This window comes from Aythya ferina, assembly GCF_964211825.1.
Source record: "Aythya ferina genome assembly, chromosome: 5".
Classification (NCBI taxonomy): domain Eukaryota; kingdom Metazoa; phylum Chordata; class Aves; order Anseriformes; family Anatidae; genus Aythya; species Aythya ferina.
Genome location: NC_140301.1, coordinates 41,697,750 through 41,712,945, shown reverse-complemented (window position 1 = coordinate 41,712,945; position 15,196 = coordinate 41,697,750). Strand labels below are relative to the sequence as shown.

At 35.1% G+C, this 15,196-nt stretch overlaps 1 protein-coding gene across 16 annotated transcripts in view; it reads right to left on the bottom strand.

The window, feature by feature from the left end:
• Nucleotides 1-15,196, bottom strand: part of RALGAPA1 (Ral GTPase activating protein catalytic subunit alpha 1) — a 128,103-nt gene that overhangs the window by 44,429 nt on the left and 68,478 nt on the right. For all 16 annotated transcript variants that reach the window (XM_084522417.1, XM_084522426.1, XM_084522429.1 and 13 more), the window contains 5 exons: nt 11,931-12,041; nt 10,901-10,969; nt 9,000-9,134; nt 8,346-8,529; nt 648-1,512 (listed from right to left, as the gene is read on the bottom strand). In XM_084522417.1, coding sequence (XP_084378543.1) covers nt 648-1,512; nt 8,346-8,529; nt 9,000-9,134; nt 10,901-10,969; nt 11,931-12,041 — 1,364 coding nt within the window. The remainder of the gene's footprint in view (nt 1-647; nt 1,513-8,345; nt 8,530-8,999; nt 9,135-10,900; nt 10,970-11,930; nt 12,042-15,196) is intronic.

Here is a 15,196-nt window from a genome sequence, read left to right as displayed (position 1 = left end):
GTAATAACAATAATGTAAACAGAGATATTTACTTTCATAACTGAACATGGCTTGTCTCCTGTTGTTCTAAACAATACGCAAACATTGCCAATGTCGAAATAAATAGTAGGGGACACATCTTTTTAGTTAGCTAACAAGGAGGCAATGCTTTGAGGCTGCATGCAAGCATGCTCTTAGCAGGCAAAGCAGCAGGAAACTGTCCAGCAACACAATAGCTGAGAATATGACACTTTCAGAGTCTCATTCTGGCATAGAAATGTAATGATTTTTGCACAAATGTACAAGGGAAGCAACGGAAGCAAAAAGATGTCTTGTCTACCTATGCTAGTACCCCTTGGTACAGCTGGTGAAAGGATTATTAGAAAAAATATCACTCCTTCAATTCTCCTTCCAACACTATGAACATAAATAGCAATAAAGGCAACAGGCTTCTCTTTTCTGTCTCTATAAATGACAGGCTGAAATGCAGAAGAAAACTGCCATTTTCTCCTTAGTTGCACAACCCCTCTCTGCTTTTGTTGGCTGCCCAGGAGGATTTTTGGCTTGACCCATTCTATGAACAACCATTATTACACAGTAAGAGTACCACAATACCTTTAAAAAAAAAAAAAAGTTCTTAAATACCAAGTCCTGTCTTTTCATTTTACCTTTTATCCCAAGAATTCATTCCCAATATACTGAGAAGTAGCCTGCAGTAGTAAAATGCTGACTGGGGCTTTTGTGAGGTTGGCTCGTCCTGCTCCATAGCCCTCATATTTAAATCATTGAAATGTTTTTCAACAAACTCTTTCTCTTCTGTGTGCTGTTTCAGAATTGCATTGATGACATCATTCTCCTGCTTCTCTGAGATGCAGACTGGCTGAGGAGCAGGAATGTTGAGTGAGACACCAGTTCTCTGTAAGCACTCAGGGCTTGTAACACCTAAATACTGCAAGAGCTCATCAAGGGCATCTTCTTCATCCCTAATTGTATCCCATGTCGGTACAGTGTCTCTAAATTTCCTTTTTACTTGGAGTGTAATTCCATCCCTTGAAGATATATCCTCCACGTGTTCAAAAGATGAAAGAGCATCTTCTGTTTTGTCTTGTTGAGACAGTGAAAGTGCAAAAGACGTCTGTTGTGATGATGCACATAAAGATGACGGTCCATACAAAATGGCCGAATCCCACGAGTATTTGCCAGACAAGTCACGCACTATAATTCTGACATTTGAATTTGCAGATGCAAGTCCAGCAGATAGTCCTCCGCCAGGCATGTCGTCTTCTGCTTGGATTTGTATGCAAGACACCAAGGAAGTGTTGTTTAACACAAAGAACTGAAGGTTTGGGTTCTCAAAAAGTTCGGGAGAAAGTTCAGGACTTTCACTGTATGGATTGTCATTGTTTTCACACACTTGGCTAGTTAGCATAGCAGGACCTCCACTCATAGGATAGTGGCCTAAGTGGTTCACTAGATGTGTTATCACAGTACGAGCAGCAACAGAAATTAATCCTTGTTGCATGTGGGTTTTCACTGTGAAAGGAAGAACACAGGTTTTAAAGCAAGACTTCAGAAAACAACACTGAGATTTACTTATTTCTTTTGGTCTCTTCTTCCTCTGGAGATTTAAACAGAGGATAAGCACCATGAGCTTAGCATACAGCCAATGCAGTAACAGAAAATACACATTTTGACAAACACTGGTTTCATACATAAACAGCATGAAAAATCTCAATATAGCAAAAGAAGCATCTTAATTATTTTACAGGTTCCTTACCATACCTTGATAATCAGCGTGGTTTCTCTAAAACACACAATAGCAATTCTTATTCTAGTGAAAATAGATCTTAAATTGCTGATGAGCTAAAGATCATAATTATGTTGTAAGAAGACCATTCCCAACTGCAATGGATTTTTGTATTTATACACATCATTACATTGTGAAAAACAAAGGAACATAGATGCACAAAACCTCTAATCCATCTTAATTTCCCAGGGGAGCATATAGCTGCGGGTTAGGTTGAGAATAACACTGGATGATTTTAAAGTACTCAATCAAAGACCAGGCTGTCTATACTGAACAAAAGCTAACATTAGCAACATAATAAATAAATATATTGCACGCACAAGCCTAACTACATTTAAAAAAGTTTCAAGCTGGAAAAACTTGGAGAGAGAAAGAGAAGCAAATTGTATCCATCTTATACGAAATTCATGCTGTGAAACCTAACAATATTTCAATATAGCTTTGTGTTGTGGTTTAACCCAGCAGGCAGTAAAGTACCCCACAACCATTCACTCCCTTTCTCACCCCACAGTGGGATGGAGGGGAGAATCCGAAAAAGAGGGTAAAAACTCAGGGGTTGAGATCAAGACAGTTTGATAAGACAGAAAAGGAAATGATAGTAATAATAATAATGATAATGATAAAAGAATATACAAAGCAAGCAATGCACAATGCAGTTGCTCACCACTTGCCTAGAGATGCCCAGCCAATCCCCTAAGAGCAGCAGCACCCCTGGCCAACTCCCCCAGTTTTATTGCTCAGCATGAGGCCGTAAGGTATGGGATATCCCTGTTGTCAGTCTGTGTCAGCTGTCCTGGCTCTGTCCCCTCCCATTTTTCTGTTACCTAAAATCCATCAAACTAAAATACCCTGAAACACCTTTCTTTTTCGTTCTTTCAGTATTTTTAATTTTTCATTCACTCAGTATTTACTCAGAAAATGTAACCTCTTGGATAAGTAAGAATAATTAGCCCATCTCCCTTTATACTGGATATTAATACACAATAAAAACTAATGCTTAATAAACTAATGTCTTTTTGCAGTTCAAGGTCCAAATTTGTTTACCTAGAAAAACTGCAATTGGTTTAACTTGAAAAAATAAAGGCCAATTTGTAATGCATAATGACTGTTGTGACAGTTAATTAGTTTCTAAAGCACTGAATCTTTTCTGCATCTGCAAAAATAAACAAATAGTATATATTTCCTTGGTTTTTTTTGTCTTTTTTCTTTTTTTCTCTCCCAAGGTTTGGGTAAAGCATGTAAGGGACATTTAGGAATCCGGCTCTTCCATACCTTTAGGGAGCATTACATCTGAACTGCCAAAAGGAAAACATCTTATCCTGTTAATAAAGCAGCTTAATTTCTATACTATCCTAAAACTCAGAAAAATTTCACATATTTCGATTAAGTCCTTGAAAACAGATAAAAACAAATTAGATATAGTATTTTATTATCAACAGCCTTCTTGAAGCTTAAAAATTAACAAACATAAAAACATTCAGTGAAGCTGAATTAAATGCCCAGATACTGATAGCATATGAGGAAATTAAGTTATAGTGCCATCTGCTGAAACGTAAGAAGGAACTGTAAGCAAGTGTATACAAGACAAAGAAAACAAGTTGGATGCTTGAAGAATAATTTATCTGTGCTACTAAGCAGCACCTGGACAGTGCAGATGCTGGCCACCTCTGTCAGCACATTTACGCCAAATGTTTACAACTTGTTACTGCACAGATAAGCACGATAATGCTTTTGCCAGGTTCCTAGGAACAGATGTGAGCTTCCCAGCTATGTGAAGTCTCACACTGAATAGACTGTCTTCAGTGTGTTTCTGCTGAAACAACTGAAGCACGAGGGATTTAATAGCATGTAAGCTATTACTATTGCTATTTTGTGGCAAACCCTAAAGATCTCAAACCATATCACAGACGTATTGTGCCTACATGCATAAAGATACTGCTTTAGGAGCTGGAAGACATACAGAAAGACATGCAATGAGACAAAGAATGGAACATCAAGCTAAAATTTGGAAGGTCCATTTCCCAGCCCTACCACAGTCATTCTACGAAAATATTATTGCAGTTCTTTTTTTTTTTTAAACATTTTAATTCAATAATATAAATCTCTAAGTGCCTCCACTAGAACATGAGAACAGTACTTCTCACTGCATCTCTTCAGAGTATGTTAATGTTGATCACTTGATCCAAAAACGTCACAGAAAACTTAAATCAGAACTATTAAGAGAAGCGTACAGAAAAATAAACTCTAAGACATAGCCTGTTATGTTGAAATAAAATAAAGCAGTCTCTATAAACATTTTTGCCACATAGCAAATTAGATTTTGGTGATGGTTTCCCTTATTAAAAAAGGAAACCAAACAAACAAATCAAAAACCAAACAATAATGCATTTGGAAAATATGAGAGTTTTAAATTAAATTTGTAACATATAGGATACATTTAGGAATTTGTTCCTAGAAGCACATCTCCTCAACCAAGAACAACTGCATATTCAATATATTACAACTCTTAAAATGAATATCTAAACCATGCACTGTGTTTCGAAAGGACAGCTCAAAATATGCAATAATGCAAGCCATCACAGCTTTACTACAAATTCTACCAACTAAGCCATGCTATTGCACATTAAAGAAGTATAACTGGCTGCTTTGCCAACAGGTAATCCTAAGGGAACACATCTCTGCTCTCTTTACAGCAGTAGAGTCTTTCACTTGGGCAATGCAATTTGCATGTGTACGTGATCACTTGGTAATTTGCTAGAAGCATGTTACATTTTTCTCAGTTCCTGAAATTACCACTTTTGTGGGAAGAATGAAAGTCCATCGCCACTAATTTGTATCAGTGGCATGAACGGAGGATTCCTGAATTTCCTTAGGATGTGTTGTTAACACTTTACTTCAACTTTGGCTGAACTGCTCCTAAACAACTACAGTTATGTAGTAGAAGGAAAAAGTAATGACTGAGGGTAGAATTAAACTCTCCTCATCCTTTTGAATGATGCACCAGTACAGAGTGACTCATCTCAGTTAAAAGCACAAACTGGAGAAATGTGATGAATCATTCTCTGGAAACTCTTCTTTTCCTCCATTACTTTTAGATGGAGCCTAAGAGAATTCAGCTTAGTTTAGTTATCTAAATTTTACATTAGTTTATGGAAGTCCTACTCCTTTCCAATTTTAAGCTACAGGTACAGAGAGAAACCCTCTCTAGAATATCCATCACAAAACACAAACCTGGATGCACCATGTATAGGCTATTTTTTAAAATGTGTACTTTTTGTCTCCTTTCAGTAAAAAAGCGAACAGCAGCAAAGCCTTAAAAAATGTGAAAGTACCTTATTTTTCTAATTTTTGAAGAAAAACAAAGACTAAATTTACATCACATGGAGAACTTTTCTTCGGAAATTCGAACATGTTAGGAAAAATGATCAGTCTACACAAAACAGTTTAAAAACGTTTGAAGAAATGACATAAATAGGGTAAAATACATGATGTCAATAACTGATGCACCACTATGTCTATGCAATGCAACTACTGCCTTTCCAATCACATCTACCTCTAACAGATTGATTTATGAAGGACAGGATTTAAAGTGTTTTGCCTACAGTTGCAAAGAGATTCCTGTAATATATTATTTCCTTCCAACTAGACTCTATTCAATGGTCTGATTTTGCTATCTATTAATATTAGAAGATATATAGCACTTGCTTAACTCTACATATTTTCATGTAGCCACCTTCCTTGTTTATACACGTGTTACGAAAATAATTGTACTTTTTTCGAAAATGTTCACATCATTTAATATAAACATTAAAAAAAAAATTAAATGAGAGGCTCCGTTTTAATTCTCCCTCATATATGTTCATGGTTCTTTAATGACAGGTAAAAGATCAGAAGTAGGTGAGCAGATCATGGCACAATATAACTAACCTGTACGCTATAATGCTGTAATTCTTGGTGAAAGTATACCTGTATCAGTGTGATACTGACTCCAGGCTAGTTAGGCGCGGTTAATCAGCACAGGCAGCACTTAATGACTGTACTGTAGCTAGAGGAAGCTGTTGTTGCTACAAGCTGGAGGATATGGTCATCTAGTAGACATGCTCTGTGATTCCTTAGATGTATGAATGCACCACAGACTTGCTGTCTGCAAATTCTGATGATGCAAGAAAAGCTGCTTATTGAAGTCTAATGTTAGCTGCTGGAAGTTCTTTCTGGTCTAAATATAACACTTTAATATACTTAACACAATTTCAAAATCATACTTTGTGCATCTTATGCTGCAATTTACCACTTTATTGGAAAAATAAAAAAAAAGGAGGAAAAAGCAGTTTCACTAATTCTATCTAATGCCTTCCTTACAAGAGACAGCATTTGGCAAGTTAACGAAAGAAAGATGGGAATATACCTCTTCTCTCCCCCCAGTGCGTGTTTCCAGAGGATTTAAGAAATCTTTGCACAGCTGTTTATTGGAGGGCTTGCTCCAACCTCTGAATAGGTCCTGTCCCCATTATATAGCTGTACCACTGAAAGTCCATACCAATTTGTACTGTGGGTAAGTGTCCATAAAACTTGTGATGGATCTGACCTTGAGCAATGGGAGGGCATAATGGGGTACAAGAATCACAACCCTTAAAGTGGTAACAAGCATCCTGTTTAGAATACTACTGTTTCAGTACTTTCACTTTTGCTTGTTACCTAAGGAAAGAGTCTAGCAATCCCCACCCTATCTTTGTGTAACTTGCCTGATTTCCCTACTACTGCTGTCCTACCTGTTTCCATAATCTTCAAAAAGATATGATAGCACTTCTACTCTACTAAATGAGATGCTGACAAACTGCTCTGCTACTATCTTGCACTAACTGACCCCCTTGTCTTGATTGAGTCCTAGGCTGGTCATTATCCACTAAATTTACTTGTCCAATTCCTTCAACAGTGTCAGAGATGCTGTGTGATCAGTTAAAAACTGCCAATTTTATTCTCTTCCTGGCAATGTAGGCTAGAAGTGCCAAGGTTGCAAGACCATGGTTGTGTTATAATGCTGTCATTTGCCAATTAAATTTTGCAATCTGACTTACAATTCCTGAGTTCTAAAACTTTAAAAACATACGGGTCTTCCCTAACTTATCTGGAGAGAGAGAAAAGGCACACCTGAAATTACTTTTATTTAGAAATTTAACAAGAAATCATAAAAGAACGGATCACATACGGAAATGCAAAATGAAGATATCAATGCTAAGGCTTTGTGCAACTGCATTCATTTAAAGAGAAATCTATTCAGGGTTGTCTTTTCAGATTGTCAGATTAAACAAGCCACACAGCATTTGCTGCAAACCCATAATTACAGATTATTACAGAATACAAAAGATGCCAGGCATAAAAAGCTACTACAATTCACTACACTGTAATAGAACATGCGGTGGAAGTTAATTTTGGCAAATGCTTTAAATATTAGCTTTACATAATATGTATAGGTGAGACTGTAATTAGGACAGAATGAATCCTTCGAAGCCTCTTTCATTCTGACCCAGCAGATGATTACTTTTTACTAATAAGACCACAGCCATTTGACAAAAAGCCAACTATAGTACCTTGCTTCATTCTTCAGTAAATTTAATAATTACAGCTCCTCCTGCCAATAGTTCTCAAATCAGACTTGTTCAATCCAATACTGAGCTTATTAGGGGACAGCTCTATGTTTAGAATTCTTTGGCCAAAAAAGTACTTGAGGATGATGAAGCATGCCTTAGACAAGGGCACAATGATTAGCCATTTTCTCTACATAAAAAACAGCACGTAGTCACTACAGACCACAAAATCACCTGCTGTTAGCACACAGCTGCTACAAAGAGCTTCTGCATTTATCTGGTTCTTAATACCTTTAAGGAAGCCTAAATGGAACAACTTAATATGGAAGGAGAATAGCACTACACAGAATTTCTGGTATCAGTATTAATTTCATCTTTTTCAATTTTCTTCCCAAAGTAGCCATCTGATATTTACTAGATACAGAGGAATAGTATATATTATACAGTGTATCTTAGTTTCTTATTTTTATTTTTGAGTTCTGAAGAAAATGCTAATTCTCAGGTATCTTATGGTTCCAAACAGATGAGAGAAAATTTCTCTTCTAAAAGTGTAAATAGAACAACAACAAATTATGACAAGTTAAAAAAAAAAAAAAAAAGCTTATAATATTGCAATCTCAGATAAGAACAAAATCTGAAATATTTTTAGAAAAAGGAGTAAAGCTAAGAAAAAAATAATTTACTGAAAGTAAACTCAAAAGCAACATTTATCCATGCTGCAATCCGTAACGCTTTTTGTTGATACAGAGCACAGAAGAATCTGTATCAAATTGATCTTCACATTGTTCAGAAGATATGTATTTCAGTTAATTGAACAGTAATTGCTCAAAATTATGTTAGCTAATTCCATACTAATGGTCCTTACGTAGTGTCTAGTTATAATTTAAAACTTATGCTTTAGACAAACACTTCAATAGTGGAAACCAAGATAAAAATCTTTTTGAAAGAAAATGTATTTAGGCAATTTCACAAACCTTCAGTGACTGGCTGAAGTTTAGAAGAACGCTCAGAGTCTGGAGAATGCAGTGGTTCTGGTTCCTTCAAGCTTTCTAAATGCATAAAAGGATCGTAGTCCACACATGCCAAATCAGAAAGACTTAGAGGAAAATATTTGGGGTTGCTAAAACACTGAGAACCATAGACACATCCATGAAGAACCTAGAAAAAAAACAGGATTTCATCACATTAATTACTGAAATGTCTATCTGATAGTTTTATAAGAAATTAAGTTTATTTTTATTTACATTTTCAAATGAAATTGTTAGAAGCATGTAGGTAGGATAAAATGATGGAAAATTTTAGATGCTCAATATTTACAGAAACAAACACAGGTCTGCAAAGAAAACCACTAAAATTGTGTCTACATTGAAGTGGAATTTAACAGTACAGAAACATGAAACACATTTTCCAACAAATCATTAAGCCACTTTTATTTGTAGATCTCCTGTCCCCCCTAACTACATACACTAGCTCTATTCTGTTGGAGGTTTTAATCCCATTCACTTAAAAAATACCGAAACAGAACAAATCTTCGTTCTGTATACATGAAGACAGTAATCATAACTTAACAGTTTTTACTTTGCTTATTGCTAATGGTATTCTCATTTACCAAGTAAAGAAACATGTACCTTATAGATACAATTAAGAACAGATCTCTCAGTCTTATCATTTTCCGCTCCTGTAGAGTGAAGTGGCTGCAGCAAGGTCTTTAATGGCAAGGCCATTATCCAGTCCAACAGGCACAGAAGTAAAGAAACCACCAACTGCAACAAACACTTTCAATTACGAATCAGTTAAACCAGCACTTGTTACTTCACAGTTACCACTGTATTTCATTTCTCTATTTTGTTTTCTTCTCTCAATTTAGAGAACCTGTCAACCTTAGACAGAAATGGCAGGTCATACTTGTTTGGAAGCTGCTGTATGTTCAAAATGCTATAGCATGAGCAAAAATTTTAGCTACTGAGATATTTAACAAAGACCATTCATACTAGAGTTTATCATCATGGTAAATCTGAGTAGCTACTGTGCTTAAGAAAACACCCGTGATTTTTCAAAACTGGTCTGTAGGGTGCTGTTTACAAAATGACAGATTACAAACATACAAATTAAGGCTGACATACCATTCTGAATATAAATCACTGTAAAGTGAATGAAGGATTACACAAAACCGAACTAACACAGCTGCATTTCTGCTTTATAACTAATACAGAATTTCCTTCACAACATGTCAATATTGCTATGCAACATCAGGTATCATCTGACAGAAATCCAACTGCTTTCTCTATTGTACGCTCCTCAGTCAGCAGAAGAACCAACTCCCTCTAGGGGATATTTGTAAAGACTGTAGAAGATAATTAGATTAAGACACACACACGCCAAATTATTAATAACTTACCAGCTTCAAATGATTATTTTTAATTTTAAAAACTTAGCTGTGGAAGATGAAACAATTCAGATAAATAGCTTAAGATTCTCTAAAATATTTTCCAAGTTAAATGAAAGTCTTTCAAAGAAAATCCACTTAAGTAATTTACTAATAAAAGACATAAAAACATCTTGCTCATTTCACGTAATACACTACAACTTTGTCTCAGAGAAGCACCATAAAATAAACCTAACAATGAAGGACTCTTAAGTATTTTTTATTAAAGAAATTTTTGAAAAGGCATTAGGACTAAGTTTGTCAAACTAAGCAAACCCATTTCTGATGCAGCATTTGACATAAAATGATCAGCTAGAGGTCATAGGAAAACTTTTTCATTTATGGGAAGCATCGTCAGCCACTGGCTTGTCACAAGCAAAGACAAGAGGTGAAATGGGTGAATCATAGCTCCCATTGGAATGGGTGCTCCAGAACAGCAGAGCTGCCAGTGTAAAATCGCACTGAAATGTCCAAATTTAAATGACTACTGTGTCCCACAGCTCTTGTTCTCCTAGTCTAAGAGGAAAGCCAAATAATTCAGAGAAGATACAGCTTTCAGGAGACAGCAAATACTACTGTGAGTATCAGAGGGTTGAAGAAAGAGCTTGTCTTAATTAGGGGACTCAGATGCCCTGAAAATATAAAAAAATAGCAACTGTTTTGAAGGATGACAACAATCAAATTCATCTGAATATTACAAACTATCTTGTTCAAAAATGTAATTACAATGGAAAAAGTAAAAAATCATAACCTCGTAAGTATTCTGAAATGTACTTTCTACAAGTTGAAAAATGTATTTTCACTATAAAATAATTTTGAAGCATCTACATTACTTCTAAGTTCACTTAGCATAAGGAAAAAAGACATACAATTTTTTAATTACTGAAAGCAATCTATTTCAATTAATGTTAAATGCATATTTTCCTACAAAAACTTCAGAAATTCACTCCATAGAGAATACTGCTGAAAGTCTGGGAAGACTATACTGCATTATACTTAAAAAGCTGAATACCCACTTTAAGGCACATCTTAAATTTTGTAACAAAACTCTGTCACACCTTTGCAATAATATTAACACATTAAAAAGGAATGGAAAGTATTTACCCTCTTGTCCTGTTCATATGAGGAAGCTTCTGTACTGGGTAACAGATGAGTAATAGTTGCTATCAGAATCTGGGGAAAATATAGCATAGTTTTGTTACAAATATAATTAAAATATTTCAGTTTATATAATGAATTTTTAAGCAGGTAAATGTGATACAATGGTAGATTCATGGTTAAATTCTATTTAAGTTACTTTGAGACAAAGCATAGGGCCACTTTTTTGTAAATAAAACCCTTTTAATTGAATTTCAAAGAAGACACTAAAGGAAAATGTTATTCATGGCTGACATAGGTGCATTAGGGACAAAGAAATTACATAGCTACTCCAAGTATTTAGGCAGGAAGATAACTTAATTCAACACACTTGTAGGGTGCAGTAAAGAGCCTGATGAAGGTTTGTGTATGGGACTATTTGAATTCCATTATTTCTTAGAAATACTAGAATTTGTAAACACTCTCCCTTCACCTTCACTCAATAACATGACTGCACAGGGGCAGAGAAATACTTCTTATACCTCTTAAGAAGCACCTACACAATTCCGTTTCTGGTTACCTGGGTGGCCTCTATCTTTTTTTCTGTTGTTAAGTCTCTCAGAGTCCATAGCCTAACTCCTTGTTACTTAAAGCATATTCAAAAAATATATATATATTTGCTTAATACTGACAAATTTCAATGGATATGTAGAATAGAATTGCAGATCCATATTTTAAGTAATCACTTTCTCACTAAACTTAAACATACATATTCACCCATATTTAATATAAATAAAAGACTTAATTGACAATATGGCTCATGTAAATAATGACAAAATTGTACTGGAGGAAAAAAAGCATTATATAGCCATTTTCCATGTTAATACTGAAGTTAGCAAGTGTTATGTGAACCCATACTGTTAATGTTTGGTAAGATTATATTTATATTAATTTTGTGAAACATACTTGCCAATATTCTGGTATTTTAATTTTAGTAAAATGCATTTTACTGTTAAATTTAAAAGAATAATAATAAAAAAAAATAAAAATTACTTACTTGAATAATTCTTAAAGGTGAATCAGCTTGATACACTTGAAGTCTATGCACATAATGTATCAGCATGTTCAGCATACTGCAGGCAACTTGGGCTACTGTTTTATTGGGAAACTAGAAAAGAACACAGCACGGTAATGACATTATGTGATTTCATGTAATAGCATGCTAGTTGGTAAGCTGGTCAGGAATTCTGATGACAGTTTTATACATTTAGCTCCCTATGTACCTTATTACAGGAAAAAAAAAAAACACAACACATTTTACAAAATATAAAGGGAATAAAATAATGTTATCAGCTAACATCAAAGTTTTGGAACAGACAATTAGTGAGCTGCACACAACGAGGGAAAGGTTTTCCAAGTTCAATGTCAGACTGGTTAGTATAGGACCAAGAAGCCAGAACAAACAAATTAATTTCATAGTACCTGCATGATTATTAATGTTAACACATCACTGAAAAAAACAAGGATCTGATTTTGCTTTCAGAGGCCTTTATTGAGAACCAAGGTATGTCAACAGCCAAGTCTTAATGACTGCTGCGTACAGTACTAGTCTGAGTGAAACTGCATGCACCCTGACTTCTACACTTAACTCCTGTTTTCTGTGTTGTCTTTTAAAGGTAGCACAATGTTGCTGCACTGGAGCCTGGTTTAAACAGTTCCTAAACTGCTTAAATTAACTGTGCGGGTTGAGGCTGACGTGAATGGATTTATACAATCTAGCCTACAATCTCTAGTCTTGCGAGTGGATGTATACACTGCAATAGACTCCTAAGAGGGAAAACAAAGAAAAAGAAGAGACAGGGTTATATTTCTCTGAATTGTTAATACACAGGACATGTAACTGAGTCTTCTTCCTGTGTTATAGTTGCCTTCAAACACTAAGCTGTGCATCAAATGACGAAGTCAGTTTTACAAGTGAATCTCATTCATCTAGGACGTGAAAATCCTACAAATCTAAGCTAAAGATACACTCAAAATGGTTATTTTAGCACAGCAAAACTACAGATTTTAGAAGACGGCATAAAATTCATAGAATAAATTACATGTAATAGCCCCAAGCATATGGGGAATGGAAGTATTTCAAATACATTCTTAATTTAAAAAAATGCTGTATCTTTGCTGAAAACCATATTCCAAACCATATTCCAAACCAGTATTCCAAACCATACTTCCGATGAATTGCAAATCACACAGAAAATACTTAGGCAATCCATGCTTTAATTAGGAAAGATCCTATTCTATTTCTGTGATGAGTAACTTTAGAATTCCTCCTTTCTTAAAAGACTAATAATGTAGATTACTTGTTTTTATCTCACTTAGCAGTGAAACTATCACAGATGCGTGCTACAGCGTGGCTAAGTGCCTACCTCCTAAGTCAGAATTATGTTATAAAAATAGTTAGATCTACTTTCTTGGCTTCTTAGAATGTGTTCTTAATCAGTCCAGTGCTATTAACTTTCAGAGATGGGAATATTTTACAAACCTACAGGGAGAAAAAAAAAAAAAAAAAGCTTTAGGAAAGCTGAAACACCTGGACAACAAAGCCTGAATTGAACATTAAGGATTGCAGAATAAAATTTTTGAATGGCAAAAGTGTGAGGGTGAAAAATACACTGGAAGAAAGCTCTACCCTGAGCAAGCTTCTTACAAAGCAGAGCTATCATATTTTATATCTAAGGTCTTGAAAAGAAGACAAAAAGGTACAAAAATAAGCAAAAGTATGGAGTACCATGCTTTAACACTTTTTATTTAATATGCATGGAAGCATAAATAAAGACTGTGATTTGCTCTTATAAGACAGCCACAGAGTCAGAAAGTAGACAGGCTAGTTAATTCTTGTTCTCAGTGTTCTTGTTTTCTTTTTCTCAGTGGTCACAGTTCCCTACTACTGCTGTTATTGAACCAAAACAATGCAGACATCTTACATCCGCAAGCCTTCCCAGAGCTTGCGATAAGAACACCATTACTTTTTATTCCTCACAAAACAGCCTCTCTCCATTCCGTGAAGGTACATCATGCAAGTGCAGTAAGCAGAGTGCAGATTCTAATGTTCAAGCTCAACAGGCAACAAAAAAATTAAATAAAATTGAAAGTGCAACAATTTGATTATAGAACTTGAGATCAAATCCAGGTTGCTGGAAATATCCTTACAAGCTTGCAAGAAAACCCCAGAGTCACTGAAGAAGACAGAATGGGTGGTCAAACCAGAGTATCTTAATGCAGAATGTCCAGATTAGTGAATTTAAGAAAAATTGCCTGAGAGACCCAGACACTTTTTAGAGACTTTGTACAGTTAGCTGTTGACTATATAAAAACTGAGCTTTTTTTTTTTTTTTTTTTTAATAAAAAAAGGGGGTCATCAGGCTCTAAAATGAATTAAGTGAATGATTTCAAGTGGTGTTTCATGCAAATTATTTAATCTCTTTCTGTTCTCTGGTTGGAGAGAAAATATTTTTTTCTTTAAAGAAAAAGAGAACAAGGTATTGGAGTATTGGAGACTCCTTTTGTAAGGCTGAAAGGTATAAAATAATGAACATGAATAAAACTAAAATCTTGTGCATTGAATTTTTCAAGATTTATGCATGCAAAGAGCACCAGGTATGAAGCTTTTACCTATACAGAGATTGTCCCAAACTGTTCAAACCCTTCATCTACTTCAGAAATCTGTCCCAGCACAGTCTACCAACCATGTTTCAAAAGAATACAAGGAAACTTCTGAACAGACAAACACCTGTGTGTCCTGCTAGGACACTTCTCCTGAATCCAAGCAGCAGCACCAAGTTTATGTTCCATAGCAGGACAATTCAACCCCTTGAATTCACACTACTCTGTTCTGAATTCTTTCCAAGAGCCTTCAGAGCTGCCTAAAAGTTGCTGTGCAATTCAACGAACAATCCACCAGCCATTCTCCACCTCAGAAAGATGTTTAACAAAGCATAAGAATTCACTACTTTTATATTATTTTATATTTAGTAGTGTAATTGTGGATGTATTTTTTTAAGTTACTCAATGGGAATAAGAGAAGCTTCCAATGGCACTTAGCTTGATAAGTGAAAAACTCACAGAGTTTTTCTCAGAAGGGTAAGTCTTAACATACTTTTAATCTTTGCAAGGACCCATTAGTTTCTGGATGCCACATAAGTAGTTTAACATTGTCTAAACTTGCAAATAAACTATTTTAGTGCTCATTCAACTAAGCCTGTACAACATATTTTTGTGGTGTATCTGCAACACTTTTGAGAGGAGTATAATTTAATCATGAGA